Source organism: Macrobrachium nipponense, chromosome 49 (assembly GCF_015104395.2).
Source record: "Macrobrachium nipponense isolate FS-2020 chromosome 49, ASM1510439v2, whole genome shotgun sequence".
Lineage (NCBI taxonomy): Eukaryota > Metazoa > Arthropoda > Malacostraca > Decapoda > Palaemonidae > Macrobrachium > Macrobrachium nipponense.
This window is the reverse complement of record NC_087224.1, coordinates 4,714,697-4,729,537: the sequence shown is the minus strand read 5'-3', so window position 1 is coordinate 4,729,537 and position 14,841 is coordinate 4,714,697. Positions and strand designations below refer to the sequence as shown.

The following is a 14,841-nucleotide window of genomic DNA, read 5'->3' as shown; positions in this document are numbered from 1 at the left end:
ATAATAATAAAATAATAATATAATAATAATAATAAATAAATAATAAATTAATAATAATAAATCAAGGGCAGATGACATGTCATGATTGCAAAAATAGAGACTAATTCATCCTTCCCACAACTGAGATAAACTGCGAAGATTCAGCCATCTTATATTTTACCACTGACTAGGCTGACATTTTGCCACTGACTTGGCTGACATTTTATCGCAGACTTGGCTGATATTTTACCACTGACTTGGTTGACATTTTGCCACTGACTTGGCTGACATTTTATCGCAGACTTGGCTGATATTTTACCACTGACTTGGCTGACATTTTGCCACTGACTTGGCTGACATTTTATCGCTGACTTGGCTGATATTTTACCACTGACTTGATTGACTTGGCTGACATTTTGCCACTGACTCTTGCTGTCAAAGTACATTTTCTTGTACTTTGGAAGAATGTTGGTGGACATTTACTTGTACTTTGGAAGAATGTTGGCGGACATTAACTTGTACTTTGGAAGAATGTTGGAGGACATTTACTTGTACTTTGGAAGAATGTTGGCGGACATTTACTTGTACTTTGGAAGAATGTTGGAGGACATTTACTTCTACTTTGGAAGAATGTTGGAGGACATTTAGTTGTACTTTGGAAGAATGTTGGAGGACATTTACTTGTACTTTGGAAGAATGTTGGCGGACATTTTCTTGTACTTTGGAAGAATGTTGGCGGACATTTTCTTGTACTTTGGAAGAATGTTGGCGGACATTTTCTTGTACTTTGGAAGAATGTTGGCGGACATTTACTTGTACTTTGGAAGAATGTTGGCGGACATTTAGTTGTACTTTGGAAGAATGTTGGCGGACATTTACTTGTAATTTGGAAGAATGTTGGCGGACATTTACTTGTACTTTGGAAGAATGTTGGCGGACATTTTCTTGTACTTTGGAAGAATGTTGGAGGACATTTTCTTGTACTTTGGAAGAATGTTGGCGGACATTTTCTTGTACTTTGGAAGAATGTTGGCGGACATTTTCTTGTACTTTGGAAGAATGTTGGCGGACATTTTCTTGTACTTTGGAAGAATGTTGGAGGACATTTTCTTGTACTTTGGAAGAATGTTGGAGGACATTTTCTTGTACTTTGGAAGAATGTTGGCGGACATTTTCTTGTACTTTGGAAGAATGTTGGCGGACATTTTCTTGTACTTTGGAAGAATGTTGGCGGACATTTTCTTGTACTTTGGAAGAATGTTGGAGGACATTTTCTTCTACTTTGGAAGAATGTTGGAGGACATTTACTTGTACTTTGGAAGAATGTTGGCGGACATTTAGTTGTACTTTGGAAGAATGTTGGCGGACATTTTCTTGTACTTTGGAAGAATGTTGGCGGACATTTTCTTGTACTGTGGAAGAATGTTGGCGGACATTTACTTGTACTTTGGAAGAATGTTGGCGGACATTTAGTTGTACTTTGGAAGAATGTTGGCGGACATTTAGTTGCCCTCTGAAGGAGCGAGCACAAGACCTTCTATAGTCAATTTGCACAGTCGCAAAATAAATAAATAAATAAATAAATAAATAAATAAAATATACGTATAAGCAGCATCAGAGAAATAAACAGATAGTCAATTAAAAAGAAACACGAAAAAAAATCAATGAATAAATAAGTTAACGACTAATTACCGACGAAAAACTTGATATCCGAGTTATTCACTCAAATCTTATCCTTAGAAATTGGAAGAAAGGAATTTTTTTTCTATGAGAGATTACGTTGATGATAACATCAAGTAATTGGAGTGTGTTCGTCTGTCCTGTTAACCCCCGCCCCCCCTCCCCCAAATCGATGTCCTGGGGTGGGTGAGGGGGTTGGTTCAGAGATGACAGAAGGTCACGGGACATCACATGTAATCTAGAATATGTCTGAAGGACCTTTTTTTTGGCAGGACTTGGTACCACTGACGAGATGACATAAATTTCATGTTGAATTTGAGAACTGCTGAAGTGAATGTTAGAATGTTAGACGTGAAATTTTGAGAATGTAGAGAGCTATATTCAACTTATGTTTGAAGTACCGATTGGAATGTTAGATGTTCAATGTTGAAATTGTGTATAGATTTAGGTACAGACTATTTGAAAAGGAATCAAGTTTCCATTATAAGGTTTTGAGAGATGTCAGCTACACTTCTTGGTCTCCTAATTGATCGTATAATGCTGTATGAGCCGCGGTCCATGAAAACTTTCAGCCACGGCCCGGTGGTGGCCTGTCCTACAATGTTGCCAAACGCACGATCATGACCAACTTCAACGTTAAATATTATCAAAACTACTGAGGCTAGAGGGCTGCAATTTGGTACATGTGATGACTGGAGGGTGGATGATCAACATACAAATTTGCAGCCCTCTAGTCACAGTAGGTTTCAAGATCTGAGGCCGGACAGAAAATAAAAAACTATTTAATGATATATCAGAGGATGTTGGCGTATATAAAAAGGTTAGCGCTTGAGCACAGATTGATTGGTGGCTCAAAACTGGCGTTACAGCATCTTAAGTCATCGACGTCATAGTGGTATTAAGATAGTAAAATAAAAAGTATATATATATATATATAATATATATATATATATATATATATATATATATATAAATATGTCTTCGTATCTGTTTGTATTCCATCTTACTTTCCACCCCACCCAACTATTGCTTCAATATTGCAACTGCTTTGAGGTTTTCTCCTGTTACACCTTTCAAACCTTCTCGCTGTCAAATTAAATTTGAATGACCTCGTAGGTTCCTGGCGCTTGGCCTAGATTCCACTATATTCAACTCTGATCTATATTTCTCTTGATGAAGGACACTCATGCTAGTGCTGTAACATTATTAACCTGTGGAAATGCGATGAATGAAACTGTTTTTTGAAAATTAAGATCTTTTTGAAAAGCAGGAAGAACGTCCAGTATATTCTAAGGTTAAAGGAGGCGTTCATTTTGAATCGAAGTAAGATTAAATTCAAATAAACGCCTCAGAACTTGTTCAGTCTTGGAATACAAACAAGGCTTCCAAACGTGAGTAATTGATTAACCGCAATGAAAGTTCTTCAGAAATATAAAACTGAAGAATGATTTATTAGTTTTGCGAAGGGTAAGACTAAACACATGTATAGATAATTATTAAAATCCATTAAGTATTAGCTAATGCATAGTTTAAGGAGATGAAAGATATTTGGTAAAACATCTGTAATAGAATGATTAGGACAATCATTATCACCATAATTTTTTTCCTGTCCAACATTTTCATCTTCATCTTCATCTCCTCTTTACGAAAATGTAAGATATATTAAAAAAAAATAATCATAAGCAGATTTACTTCTCTTATATTCATCGTCTCTCAAAATTTGAAGATTTCAGATTTATACAAATGAAAATTTTAAAACAGCAATTAATGTAATATATCTATAGCCTCTTAGAGAAGAAGTCATGCGTCTGTGAATGAAAAAATATATTTATCCGAATGTTTTTTATGCTAAGTTCTCTTGACAGCTGAAGGTTATAGGTAACTAAACAGCAATAATTTATTATATTTTTACCGCTTATTGAATGTGGCTCTGATCGTATGAAGATTTATGATTATTATCTGACAAGCAGTTTCCTATTGCAAGGTTGATATGCCATTGATTTCTGATCTCTGTGATAGGCCCAATATGATGATCATATTTTTGTCTATTTATTTATTGAATACGATAATCTATTTTTTCTTTTGATAAGTGATCTCTTCTTGCTATATATTTCACTACTGTCTGTTACTATTTAGTAATGAATACCCCCAATTATGTCTTTGGAAACTTGAAGAATTTTCAATAATAAGAATAATAATAATAATAATAATATAATAATAATATAATAATAATAATAATAATTAATAATATAATAATTAAGTATAATAATAATCATAACTGTCTGTTACTATTTAGTTAATGAATAACCCTATTATTCGGAAGCTTGAAGAATTTCAATGATGTTGAATAATAATAATAATAATAATAATAAGTAATAATAATAATAATAATAATAATAATAATAATAATAATAACTAGTAACCTAACGAAATACTTTAAAGGTATTTAGATGTTTTGTGATATCTTGTTGTAGCAGAATTAATACATTCTTTTTAAAGAAATATCATATGTTTTTTTTTATGATATATCTTTAATAGCAGTTAGTACCCATTTCGTTTTCCGGTGCTGCCTGATGTAATGGAATACATTAGAGATATTGGAGTAGTTTTTTTTTTGGTATCTAGTCGTATCGGGGATAATTTAAAATATATTACATATATATAAAGGAATTCTTATATATTTCTTGCTTATTTATACTTGTAATATTAAGGTTCTAGAGACATGTCATTGAACCAAACAATCAATAATTAAATAATAAACGAAAAAAAATATAGAGTTTTCTGGACAGCGTGTAATGCTGTATGAAACTCTCAGCCGCGGGCCATGAGACATTCACCCATGGCCCGGTGGTGGCCTGTGTTGTTGGCACCCGTAGCGGATCATGGCTAAATTTAACCTCGATAAAATAAAAGCTACTGAGGCTAGAGGGCTGAAATTTGGTATGGTTGATGATTGGAGGGTGAACGATCATCATATCAATTTGCAGCCATCTAGCCTCAGTAGTTTAACAGATCTGAGGGCGGACAGACAAATAGACATTTCTATGGAATGATTACAATTTGGTTCGAAAGTTAATTTGAAATTATACCGGACTTTTGATTAAAGAAAAATAACAAAAAAATTCTTAAAACAATAAAAATTCGAGTGGTATTTTAATATGTGCTTTGCGTTTTTATTTATTGATTATGTTGTCAATTTATCTGTTTTTCAAATAACATCTTTGTTATTTTTATTTACTTCTCATATTTACATTCTGTTACTTCTTTCGAATGAACGCCTTGATATACTTAGGAAGCTTGAATAATAATAATAATAATAATAATAATAATAATAATAATAATGATAATAATAATAATAATGTACTTACCCGCTATGCAGAAATCATTGCGGTAGATTGATAACACGAATCAGAGAGAGAGAGAGAGAGAGAGAGTAGAGAGAGAGAGAGAGAGAGAGAGAGAGAGAGAGAACGTTGTGTATTGATGAATGCATGACAATGAAGGTGGCAGATTGAAGTGTGAAGTGTCATATATATATATATATATATATATATATATATATATATTATATATATATATATATAGCAAGTATACAAAACGCTAACAGAAGCCAGAGAGAGAGAGAGAGAGAGAGAGAGAGAGAGAGAGAGAGAGAGAGAGAGAGAGAGAGAGGAATTGCTGGCAGATTCGATGACGAGAAATTTCTCAGAAAAAAGGAGAGAGGAGAGGAGAAGAGGAAGAGGAAGAAGAAAAAAAAAGAAAAAGAAAAAAAAAATATGGACGAGAGGGTGGTAGAGAAATGTCGATAATTCCTCTCTGATTCAAGATGATATATCAGCGGTGACAGAGATACGATGATTGCTTAACCTGCTCTCTCTCTCTCTCTCTCAATCTCTGTCTCTCTCTCTCTCTGTATGTCTCTGTCTCTCTCTGCCTCTGTCGTGAGCAAGAACACCTCCTATTACGTAAGTATAAGTCTAGGTAAATGCTCCTGTCGGCATGAGCCTAGGAAAGGTCTCTCTCTCTCTCTCTCTGTGTGTGTGTGTGTGTCTGTCCGTAGCGATCAAGAACACTTACTGCCTAAGTATAAATAAGTATAAGTATATGCTCTCGACATAAGCCTAGGAAAGAGATCTCTACCCCTGCTCCTCCTGCTGCTGCTCCTCTTCCTAATCAAAGTTTATAGACGCAATTAATGATTTGTTTAGACCCGGTGCATCTTCCCCTTAACAAACGCCACTATCTAATCTCCCGGCGACCATTCAATTCGGACGGAAAAATTAACTTTCCGGATAAAAAGGACAAGCCCAAATAGAGCACAGAGGGCTCTCTCTCTCTCTCTCTTTCACTCCCTCTCTCTCTCTCTCTCTCTCTCTCTCTCTCCCTCCCTCCCTACAGCCAGTTCCTTTTGATTCACTACTGAACCAACTTGATTAAAACATTCACCCGGTGTGATGCCACGACGTAGAGCAAAGGACGCTTTTTATTTCCCGGCTCCTGTTTTCCTTTCGCCAGGCGGCGCCCCCAGGAGGTGGGTGGTGGTTTATAGGCCTCGGCTTCGAACTGGGCTTCTTCTCTAGATGCAGATGCACTCGAGGGAAAGAGCGATAATCTCACGCTAAGGACGAGGAATTAAAAGAAAGACTTATCATCGTCATCCGCCGCGTATGGCAACCATCGTCATCGCCTCTCCGGGAGTCCGGTCCGCTCTATTCACAACCAATCACTGCTCAGTTGCGGAGGGCGGAGCTTCTCTCCCGTATCTTTTCGCTCGCTCAGCCACCCTTTTTTTCCCCCCGTGAATGATATCTGAGTTTATTAATTTATGACGGTTTGTCCCTTGATTCCATAACGATCTTTCCCTAAGCATCAGATCCCCGACGGAGGCGCCGAAGGCGCTGGAGACGAGCCTAGGCCTAGTGGGGAAGGCGCGGAGCGGAGGAGGCGGCCGGACGCAACGGAAGGGGAAACGGGCCAAACAATTTGGGGTAAAACCGTTCGGCCGACACAGCAGAGTTGATTACGATCAATCCTGGCAGCAGTTTGGCCATTTGGGGCTGATTAATTGATGTAAATGCACAAATACACAAACAACTTTACGCTCTCCCTTCACGATGGCTATCAAATTGGAAAAATATTGATTGATTTATTCTGAAAAAAGAACCGGTGATTCGCTGCTTCCACCAATAACAGGTTATTATTCGTTATATTCTTTTGACAGAGGCCGTTGGCGTGTTTTTGGAGAGATTAAACTGTATCGATTGTTTTTTTTTATATATACATACGTCTATACGTCGTATACACATACATGCGAGCGGCATGACCACCAAAACTACACCAGAAATTTCCGTCGGGGGGAAAAAGAACGGGAGATGTGTTGTGTCACTTTTTTATTGCTATTTTCAAAGTTAAATGAAAGGATGCGATCACGGACGGCTTCCTAGGGCCTGCCTGCCTGCCTCCTGCCTGCTGCCTCCTGCCTCCTGCCTGCCTACCTCCTGCTGCCTCCTGTTTCCATTTTATCCGATCGTCTTTTATATCATTTTACAGCGTCCGGTCTCTGCAAGACATTAATGCAATTGCTGGCGATTTCATTCGGCTGTTCGCTGGCGCTCTATAGGCCGAACTTCTTGATTGATTTATATATATATATATAGATATATATATATATATATATATATATATTGATTTGATATATATAACTGTGTAAATGTACGTGAATTCTCAGACCTATAACTACTTATAGGTCAAAGAGAGGCTGGATGCATAATGTCCTATAACCTCCCAGACTTTATGCAACCGCCCCCCCCCCCGCCCCCCCCCCAGGTGGTTCTCGAACAAGATCTTGCTAGGCCTAACCACCAGGTATTTAATGCAGTGATTTTATAGTTCTAAAGGAGCGTGCGTCATGTCTGGTGCTTCTGAATCACGGAGGATATATATAGAGGTGTGGTGGAGTGGTGGAAGTGTGTTGGGAGGGCAGATAAGATCATATATATATATATATATATATATATATATATATATATATATATGTATGTATGTATGTATTTTTGGGATGAGGTTTCTAGCTCATAGCCCAGTGAAGGTTGAAGGGAATCGTGTGCCAGTGACTCTCTCTCTCTCCTCTCTCTCTCTCTCTCTCTCTCTCAGTCTGTTGAGGATCCGCAGTGCCTCACTTCCCAGTGACACACTCCGTCAATTCTTGGATTTTAATGTATTTCTATCTGTTAACTTATTGATTTATTTTTAATTTTTTAATAAGCGAGATCTCTTTCTGTAGGGTTCATCTTCTGTATTAATTTATAATGATGATGATGATAATAATAATAACAGTAATGATAATAATATGGCACATGTTCTTCCACACAAACAACTCATCTTCGTCAGTCGTAACATTTTTTCCTTGATTCATACTTACAAATTCTCACTTTCCACTTGATAAGTAGAGTGGGCACAGCACTTAAGTCTACAAACCAGTCTTCTTCTGCAAGTAACCTGCTGACTTGTGAGACCAATCTATTCTCATTATTTTCTCATTATACTTCATTATTTCACTTTCATTATCAGCATTCATGGTCAGTCATCTTCTTATTCCTGAATTGTGCACAATCATGAAGGCTTTATCTCTATGAACATATAAATACCTGAAATAGGTCTCAACAATTTGATTGTCATAAGCTTTTTTATTTTTATTTTTCTGGGTCATTATAAGCCTCACGCAAATTTATACCTTTTCTTGCAAAGTTTAGAAAGACACCTTTTCCCTCCCCCCCCCCCTCTTGTTATTTGAAGTGTCATCTGTCTTACTTTTTTTCTATCAAAATCCCATAATGTACTCCTTCCTTGGTACGTTAAGTAACTCCATTTACTTGTAATTCTTACAGCTACATAGGGAATAAGAGTAGTTATCCAGTCAGCCACCTTACCCAATGCTTTGGAATCTTTCCGCCACCGGGACATACATTACACATCCTGGCAGGTCGCCTATTCCCACCTTCACAGCTGTTTTTGTTTTAACTCTTTTATCTTCTCATCAGTCGCTCCGACATGAATAGCCTTAGTTTTCTGTGAAAGAAAACTATCGAAACGGCTTTGTTTGTCGATCCGCCCTCAGCGCTTAGAACCTACCGAGGCTAGAGGGCTGCAAGTTGGCATGTTGATCAACCACCCTCCAATCATCAAACATACCAAATTGCAGCCCTCTAGCCTCAGTCGTTTTTTCTTTATCTAAGGTTAAAGTTACCCATGGATCGTGCGTCTGGTTGCCGCCCAGTCGTGGCTGAGAGTTTCATACTGCAGCACATCGAGAATATCATATACAGCTGTGCAGGGAACTCGATTGTGGCGAAGAAACTTTTGGCGCATTTCTGGTTGATCGCAATTTTAGAAGGAGATAGTTGGGCTGGCATCTTTATCCCAATATATATATATATATATATATATATATATATATATATATATATATATATAGTCATGGCTCGTATTAGAAAGACAAACGATTTGAGGCTAATCCCCGTTGGGGTTTAGTTCCGTCAGTACACCTCATGCGGTGCACTGTAGGCATTACCTAAGGTTCTTTGCAGCGTGCCTCTCTTAGGCCCCATATAGCTGCAAACCCCATTTCGTTCCTTTTACTGTACCTCCTTTCATATTCTCCTTCCGTCTTACTTTCTAACACACATTGAGGTCTTCCTCCTGTTACACCTTTCAAACCTTTTCACTGTCAATTTCCGTTTCAGCGCTGAATGACCTCATAGGTTCCAGTGCTTGGCTTTTGGCCTAAATTGTATACCATTCACTTCAGTCCAATCTCCAGCTGATATTATTCTGTGGTTGTAAGGGCAAATACTGAACTTTTATTGCGTCCCATTTAAAAATCCATCGATAACTTCTTATAATTGACTTAACGTTTCTATATATATAGAAACTCATTTCTCGGTGCGGTTCGGACCCCACAATAACCTGTAGGTCCCCTTTTGCTAAGTAACCAAATTGGTTCCTGGCGACGTCAGTCAAAATCTAATGGTTCGGGCTCAGCCCTATATTATAGGAGAGCTGTTCATCAGCTCAGTGGGCTGGTCAGACTTAAAGATATAATAAACTTTTTATTTATTTATTTATTTTTTTTTTGTCTATTGTAGGATTGCTCGTGGTTGAGTTTCAACCATTTCAGTCTCTCAGTTCAGGTTCTGAAGACGAGTCCAAATGACTCCATGATATATTATTATTATTATTATTATTATTATTATTATTATTATTATTATTATTGGAGAAAACAAAATCCTCAGTTATGTGCATGAACGTATGCACATGTACATAACTGTGAATTCGTATCGCCATTTTAAGACTCATGAGAATTTTATTATTATTATTATTATTATTATTATTATTATTATTATTTATTATTATTATTATTATTATTATTATTTTTTTTTTTTTTTTTTTTTATTTTTTTTTTTATTTTTATTTTATTTTTTTTTTTTTTGCTTTATCACAGTCCTCTAATTCGACTGGGTGGTATTTATGTGTGTGGGGTTCCGGTTGCTTATCCTGCGTGGCCTTAGGAGTCCATCATCTTTTCTTAGGCTATGTGCGGCCGTCCTTAGGATCTCGGATCTTAGTCCCACTTTCTTCTCTGCATGAGTCCTGGAGTTAACTTCAGCCTCTAATTTTTCAGATTTCTTTTCAGGGATCTTGGGATCGTGCCTAGTGTTTTTATTATTATTATTATTATTATTTATCATTATTATTATTATTATTATTATTATTTTGTTAACAAAAATGACTGCTGCTTCAGCACTATTAATCTTGTAAAGAGTCTTCTCTATCTTCTGATGACGGCTTTCTCGTTGATGCTTAGACTGGCGAGCAACGCACCAAAGGGCGTGGTAAAATTCGGTTGAGTCATTTGATTTATTATTGCTTATACAATTCTCTCTCTCTCTCTCTGTCTCTCTCTCTCTCTCTCTCTCTAACGCGACGTTTCCTCCTGATCGACAGGACATTATCAAGCGATAACTGCTGAGAGACTGAATTGCAGTGGCGAGTCTCCATCTCCTTTTATCGGGTGTTGCGCAGCTCTTGAGTACGGTCAGAGCACCTCTCCGTCAGGTCGGGTTTATTATTATTATTATTATTATTATTATTATTATTATTATTATTATTATTCAGATGATGAACCCTATTCACATGGAACAAGCCCACCAAAGGGGCCACTTGACTTAAATTTGAAGCGTCCAAAGAATATTACGGCGTTCATTAGAAGTATGTAACAGAATGTGACAGAAAATACAAAAAGAAGGATCAATTGGTAGAGATAAATATAAATGAACAAACCAATGAAGAAACGAATAGACAAAAAATGTAAGCAAGTGATTATATATATGGACGCGCGTTTGCATTCATATATAGCCGAGTTACCGCGTGGGCCAAAAGCTTTGATATTTACGTAAGAAATTCACGAAATGTGTATGACAATTAGCCGAGCGACGAGCGATGATTTAACTGCAAAAAAAAACTGTGCGAAAAGGGAGGACGAATTCGTTCAGCGAATTAACTAATACCGAGACAAGCAGTTTTAGGGAAATGCGCAGCAATGCCCCCAAATCGATAGAAGAGGTTTTCCCTTCTTGTTGCCTCTCTCTCTCTCTCTCTCTCTCTCTCTCTCTCCTCTCTCTCCAAAAAGGGGTCCTTTCTACCGTGTCTTCCTCCCCCTACCCCCACCCATAGCGCGAGTTAGTCAGGGTAATGGTGGTTTGTGGACACGTATATGGCCATACATATGACAGATCGATCTTGTTTACTATTTATATTTATTGTTTTTTTTTTTTTCAAGGCTCGGACTAGACAGGCCATTTCTCGAGATTAATCTTAATCTCTGTCTCTGTCCCTGTGTTCTATTCGGCGGAAGCCATTCATTAATACGGCCAGGCACTAATTAGCAAATTATCAACGAATATATATATATGTATATAGGCTAATCAGAATCTAGCGCGCGCGCGCGATAGTAAGGAAAGTGATTGTATTATATTGTCAAAGCATTGGGTTTCAAAATGAAATCAGATGCTGGAGTCTCCTCTCTCTCTCTCTCTCTCTCTCTCTCTCTCTTTCTCTCTCTCATCTCTCTCTCTCTCTCTCTCTCTCTCTCTCGGGGGGGGGGGGGGGGGTGCGAGGGGTTGGGGGGTGGGGGAGAAGGGAGGTTCTGATTCGAATATATACAAACTCTTGGACTTTTCAAACTGCGAGAGAATTGAATTATGGATTATCATTTCAGGGGAGTTTTCTGTCATTAGTGAAAGTTCCTGTGGGGAAAATAGCAGTGAATGGCGAGAGAGAGAGAGAGAGAGAGAGAGAGAGAGAGAGAGAGAGAGAGAGAGAGAGATTTTTAGGTACGTGTTCAGCTTTGATTTATCGAGTGAAATATGATTTCGAAGGTAAATAATTTTTTTTTTTCATCTGGAGAGAGAGAGAGAGGAGAGAGAGAGAGAGCGAGCGAGCTTGGGAACTTCTCTCCTTCTCTTCTCTCGCTCTCTCATCTCTTCTCTCTCTCTCTCTGAGTCTCTCTCTATACTTCCGCTCTCTTTGTGTTCCTCAACCATATATATATATATATATATATATATATATAGTATATATATATATATATATATATATATATAGAAAGTGTTTAATGTACAAACAAAGAAAAAATCTTGCGACATCTTGCTTTGACTAAGCAGCAAAGGACGAGAAATCGAAAGGCCTCGCGGACTTTATATTTATTTATTTATTTATTTATTTATTTATTTATTCATTTATTTATTTTGATTATCAGATATTCTCAGTGACCCAAAATTCGTGGAAGAAATCGCACAAGATATATTTGGCATCGTAGTGGGGTATAGTGCCATCAGTCCGCCTCATGCAGTGCACTGTAGGCATTACTTTAAAGGTTCTTTGCAGCGTACCTTCCTTAAGCCCCTAGCTGCGATCCCTTTATATTCCTTTTACTGCACCTCCTTGCATGGTATCTTCGTTCAATTTTACTTTCCACCCTCTCTAAGTTAGCTATGATCGTGCGTTTGGCAGCGTTGTAGGTGCCAACAAAACAGGCCACCATCAGGCCGTTTCTGGAAGTTTCATAGGCTTTGGCTGAGAGTTTCATTGGAAGTGAGTGAGTTTCATACGCTGTACAGAAAACTCGATCCAGCCGAAATTTTAATTATTTTTATCTTATTTTCGGCAATTTTAATCCCATTAGGAATTCAATTTCTTCGCTTTTTAACCCATCATAAAATTTACCATCTTTAGAATATTATTTTCAAACATTTTTTATATCCTTCACGGCCGTGAATGACCCTATGGGACTCAGCACTTGGTTTTGTAACTGAATCTCGTATTCCATTCCAGTCCATCCAAGATTCTTCTATGTATGAGCTTATTTAGCTAAACATCTCACTCTCTGGATAATGTTAATGAGTTCAGTTGGAGATCTCCACCCTTCAGAGTTCTTCTCTGGAACATTCAAATTGGCCTCTATTTTCCCTGGAAAGGTCAAAGTGGGATCTATTTTGTCTGGAAAGTTCAAAGTGGCCTCTATATTCTCTGCAAAGTTCAATGTGGACTCTATTTTATCTGGAAAGTTCAAAGTGGCCTCTATTTTCCCTGGAAAGTTCAAAGTGGGATCTATATTCTCTGCAAAGTTCAAAACGGCCTCTATTTCCCCTGGAAAGTTCAAAGTGGCGTCTATTTTCCATGGAAAGTTCAAAGTGAACTCTATTTTCCCTGGAAAGTTCAAAGTGGCCTCTATTTTCCCTGGAAAGTTCAAAGTGGCGTCTATTTTCTCTGGAAAGTTCAAAGTGGCGTCTATTTTCCCTGAAAATTTCAAAGTGGCCTATATTTTCCCTGGAAAGTTCAAAGTGGCCCCTATTTTCTCTGGAAAGTTCAAAGTGGCCTCTACTTTCCCTGGAAAGTTCAAAGTGGCCTCTATTTTCTCTGGAAAGTTCAAAGTGGCATCTATTTTCCCTGGAAAGTTCAAAGTGGCCTCTATTTTCTCTGGAAAGTTCAAAGCGGCATCTATTATCCCTGGAAAGTTCAAAGCGGCGTCTATTTTATCTGGAAAGTTCAAAGCGGCCTCTATTTTCCCTGGAAAGTTCAAAGTGGCGTCTATTTTCCCTGGAAAGTTCAAAGTGGCCTCTATTTTCCCTGGAAAGTTCAAAGCGGCGTCTATTTTCTCTGGAAAGTTCAAAGTGGCCTCTATTTTCTCTGGAAAGTTCAAAGTGGCCTCTATTTTCCCTGGAAAGTTCAAAGTGGCCTCTATTTTCCCTGGAAAGTTCAATGCGGCGTCTATTTTCTCTGGAAAGTTCAAAGTGGCCTCTATTTTCTCTGGAAAGTTCAAAGCGGCATCTAATTTCTCTGGAAAGTTCAAAGTGGCCTCCATTTTCCCTGGAAAGTTCAAAGCGGCGTCTATTTTCCCTGGAAAGTTCAAAGTGGCCTCTATTTTCTCTGGAAAGTTCAAAGTGGCCTCTATTTTCTCTGGAAAGTTCAAAGCGGCGTCTATTTTCCCTGGAAAGTTCAAAGTGGCGTCTATTTTCCCTGGAAAGTTCAAAGCGGCGTCTATTTTCCCTGGAAAGTTCAAAGTGGCCTGTATTTTCCCTGGAAAGTTCAAAGTGGCTTCTATTTTCCCAGGAAAGTTCAAAGTGGCGTCTATTTTCTCTGGAAAGTTCAAAGTGGCCTCTATTTCCCATGGAAAGTTCAAAGCGGCGTCTATTTTCCCTGGAAAGTTCAAAGTGGCGTCTATTTTCCCTGGAAAGTTCAAAGTGGCGTCTATTTTCCCTGGAAAGTTCAAAGTGGCCTCTATTTTCTCTGGAAAGTTCAAAGTGGCCTCTATTTTCTCTGGAAAGTTCAAAGCGGCATCTATTTTCCCTGGAAAGTTCAAAGCGGCGTCTATTTTCCCTGGAAAGTTTAAAGTGGCGTCTATTTTCCCTGGAAAGTTCAAAGTGTCCTCTATTTTCTCTGGAAAGTTCAAGGCGGCGTCTATTTTCCCTGGAAAGTTCAAAGCGGCGTCTATTTTCCCTGGAAAGTTCAAAGTGGCGTCTATTTTCCCTGGAAAGTTCAAAGTGGCGTCTATTTTCCCTGGAAAGTTCAAAGTGGCATCTATTTTCCCTGGAAAGTTCAAAGTGGCCTCTATTTTCTCTGGAA

At 37.9% G+C, this 14,841-nt stretch overlaps 1 protein-coding gene across 1 annotated transcript; it reads right to left on the bottom strand.

Annotated features, from left to right (window-relative positions):
• Nucleotides 1-414: 414 nt before the first annotated feature.
• Nucleotides 415-8,236, bottom strand: LOC135205188 (ring-infected erythrocyte surface antigen-like). The gene is made up of 2 exons (XM_064235552.1): nucleotides 8,137-8,236; nucleotides 415-1,391 (listed from the first exon to the last, which is right to left on the bottom strand). The coding sequence occupies exons 1-2, from the start codon at nucleotides 8,234-8,236 to the stop codon at nucleotides 415-417; spliced, it is 1,077 nt and encodes a 358-aa protein (XP_064091622.1).
• Nucleotides 8,237-14,841: the final 6,605 nt, after the last annotated feature.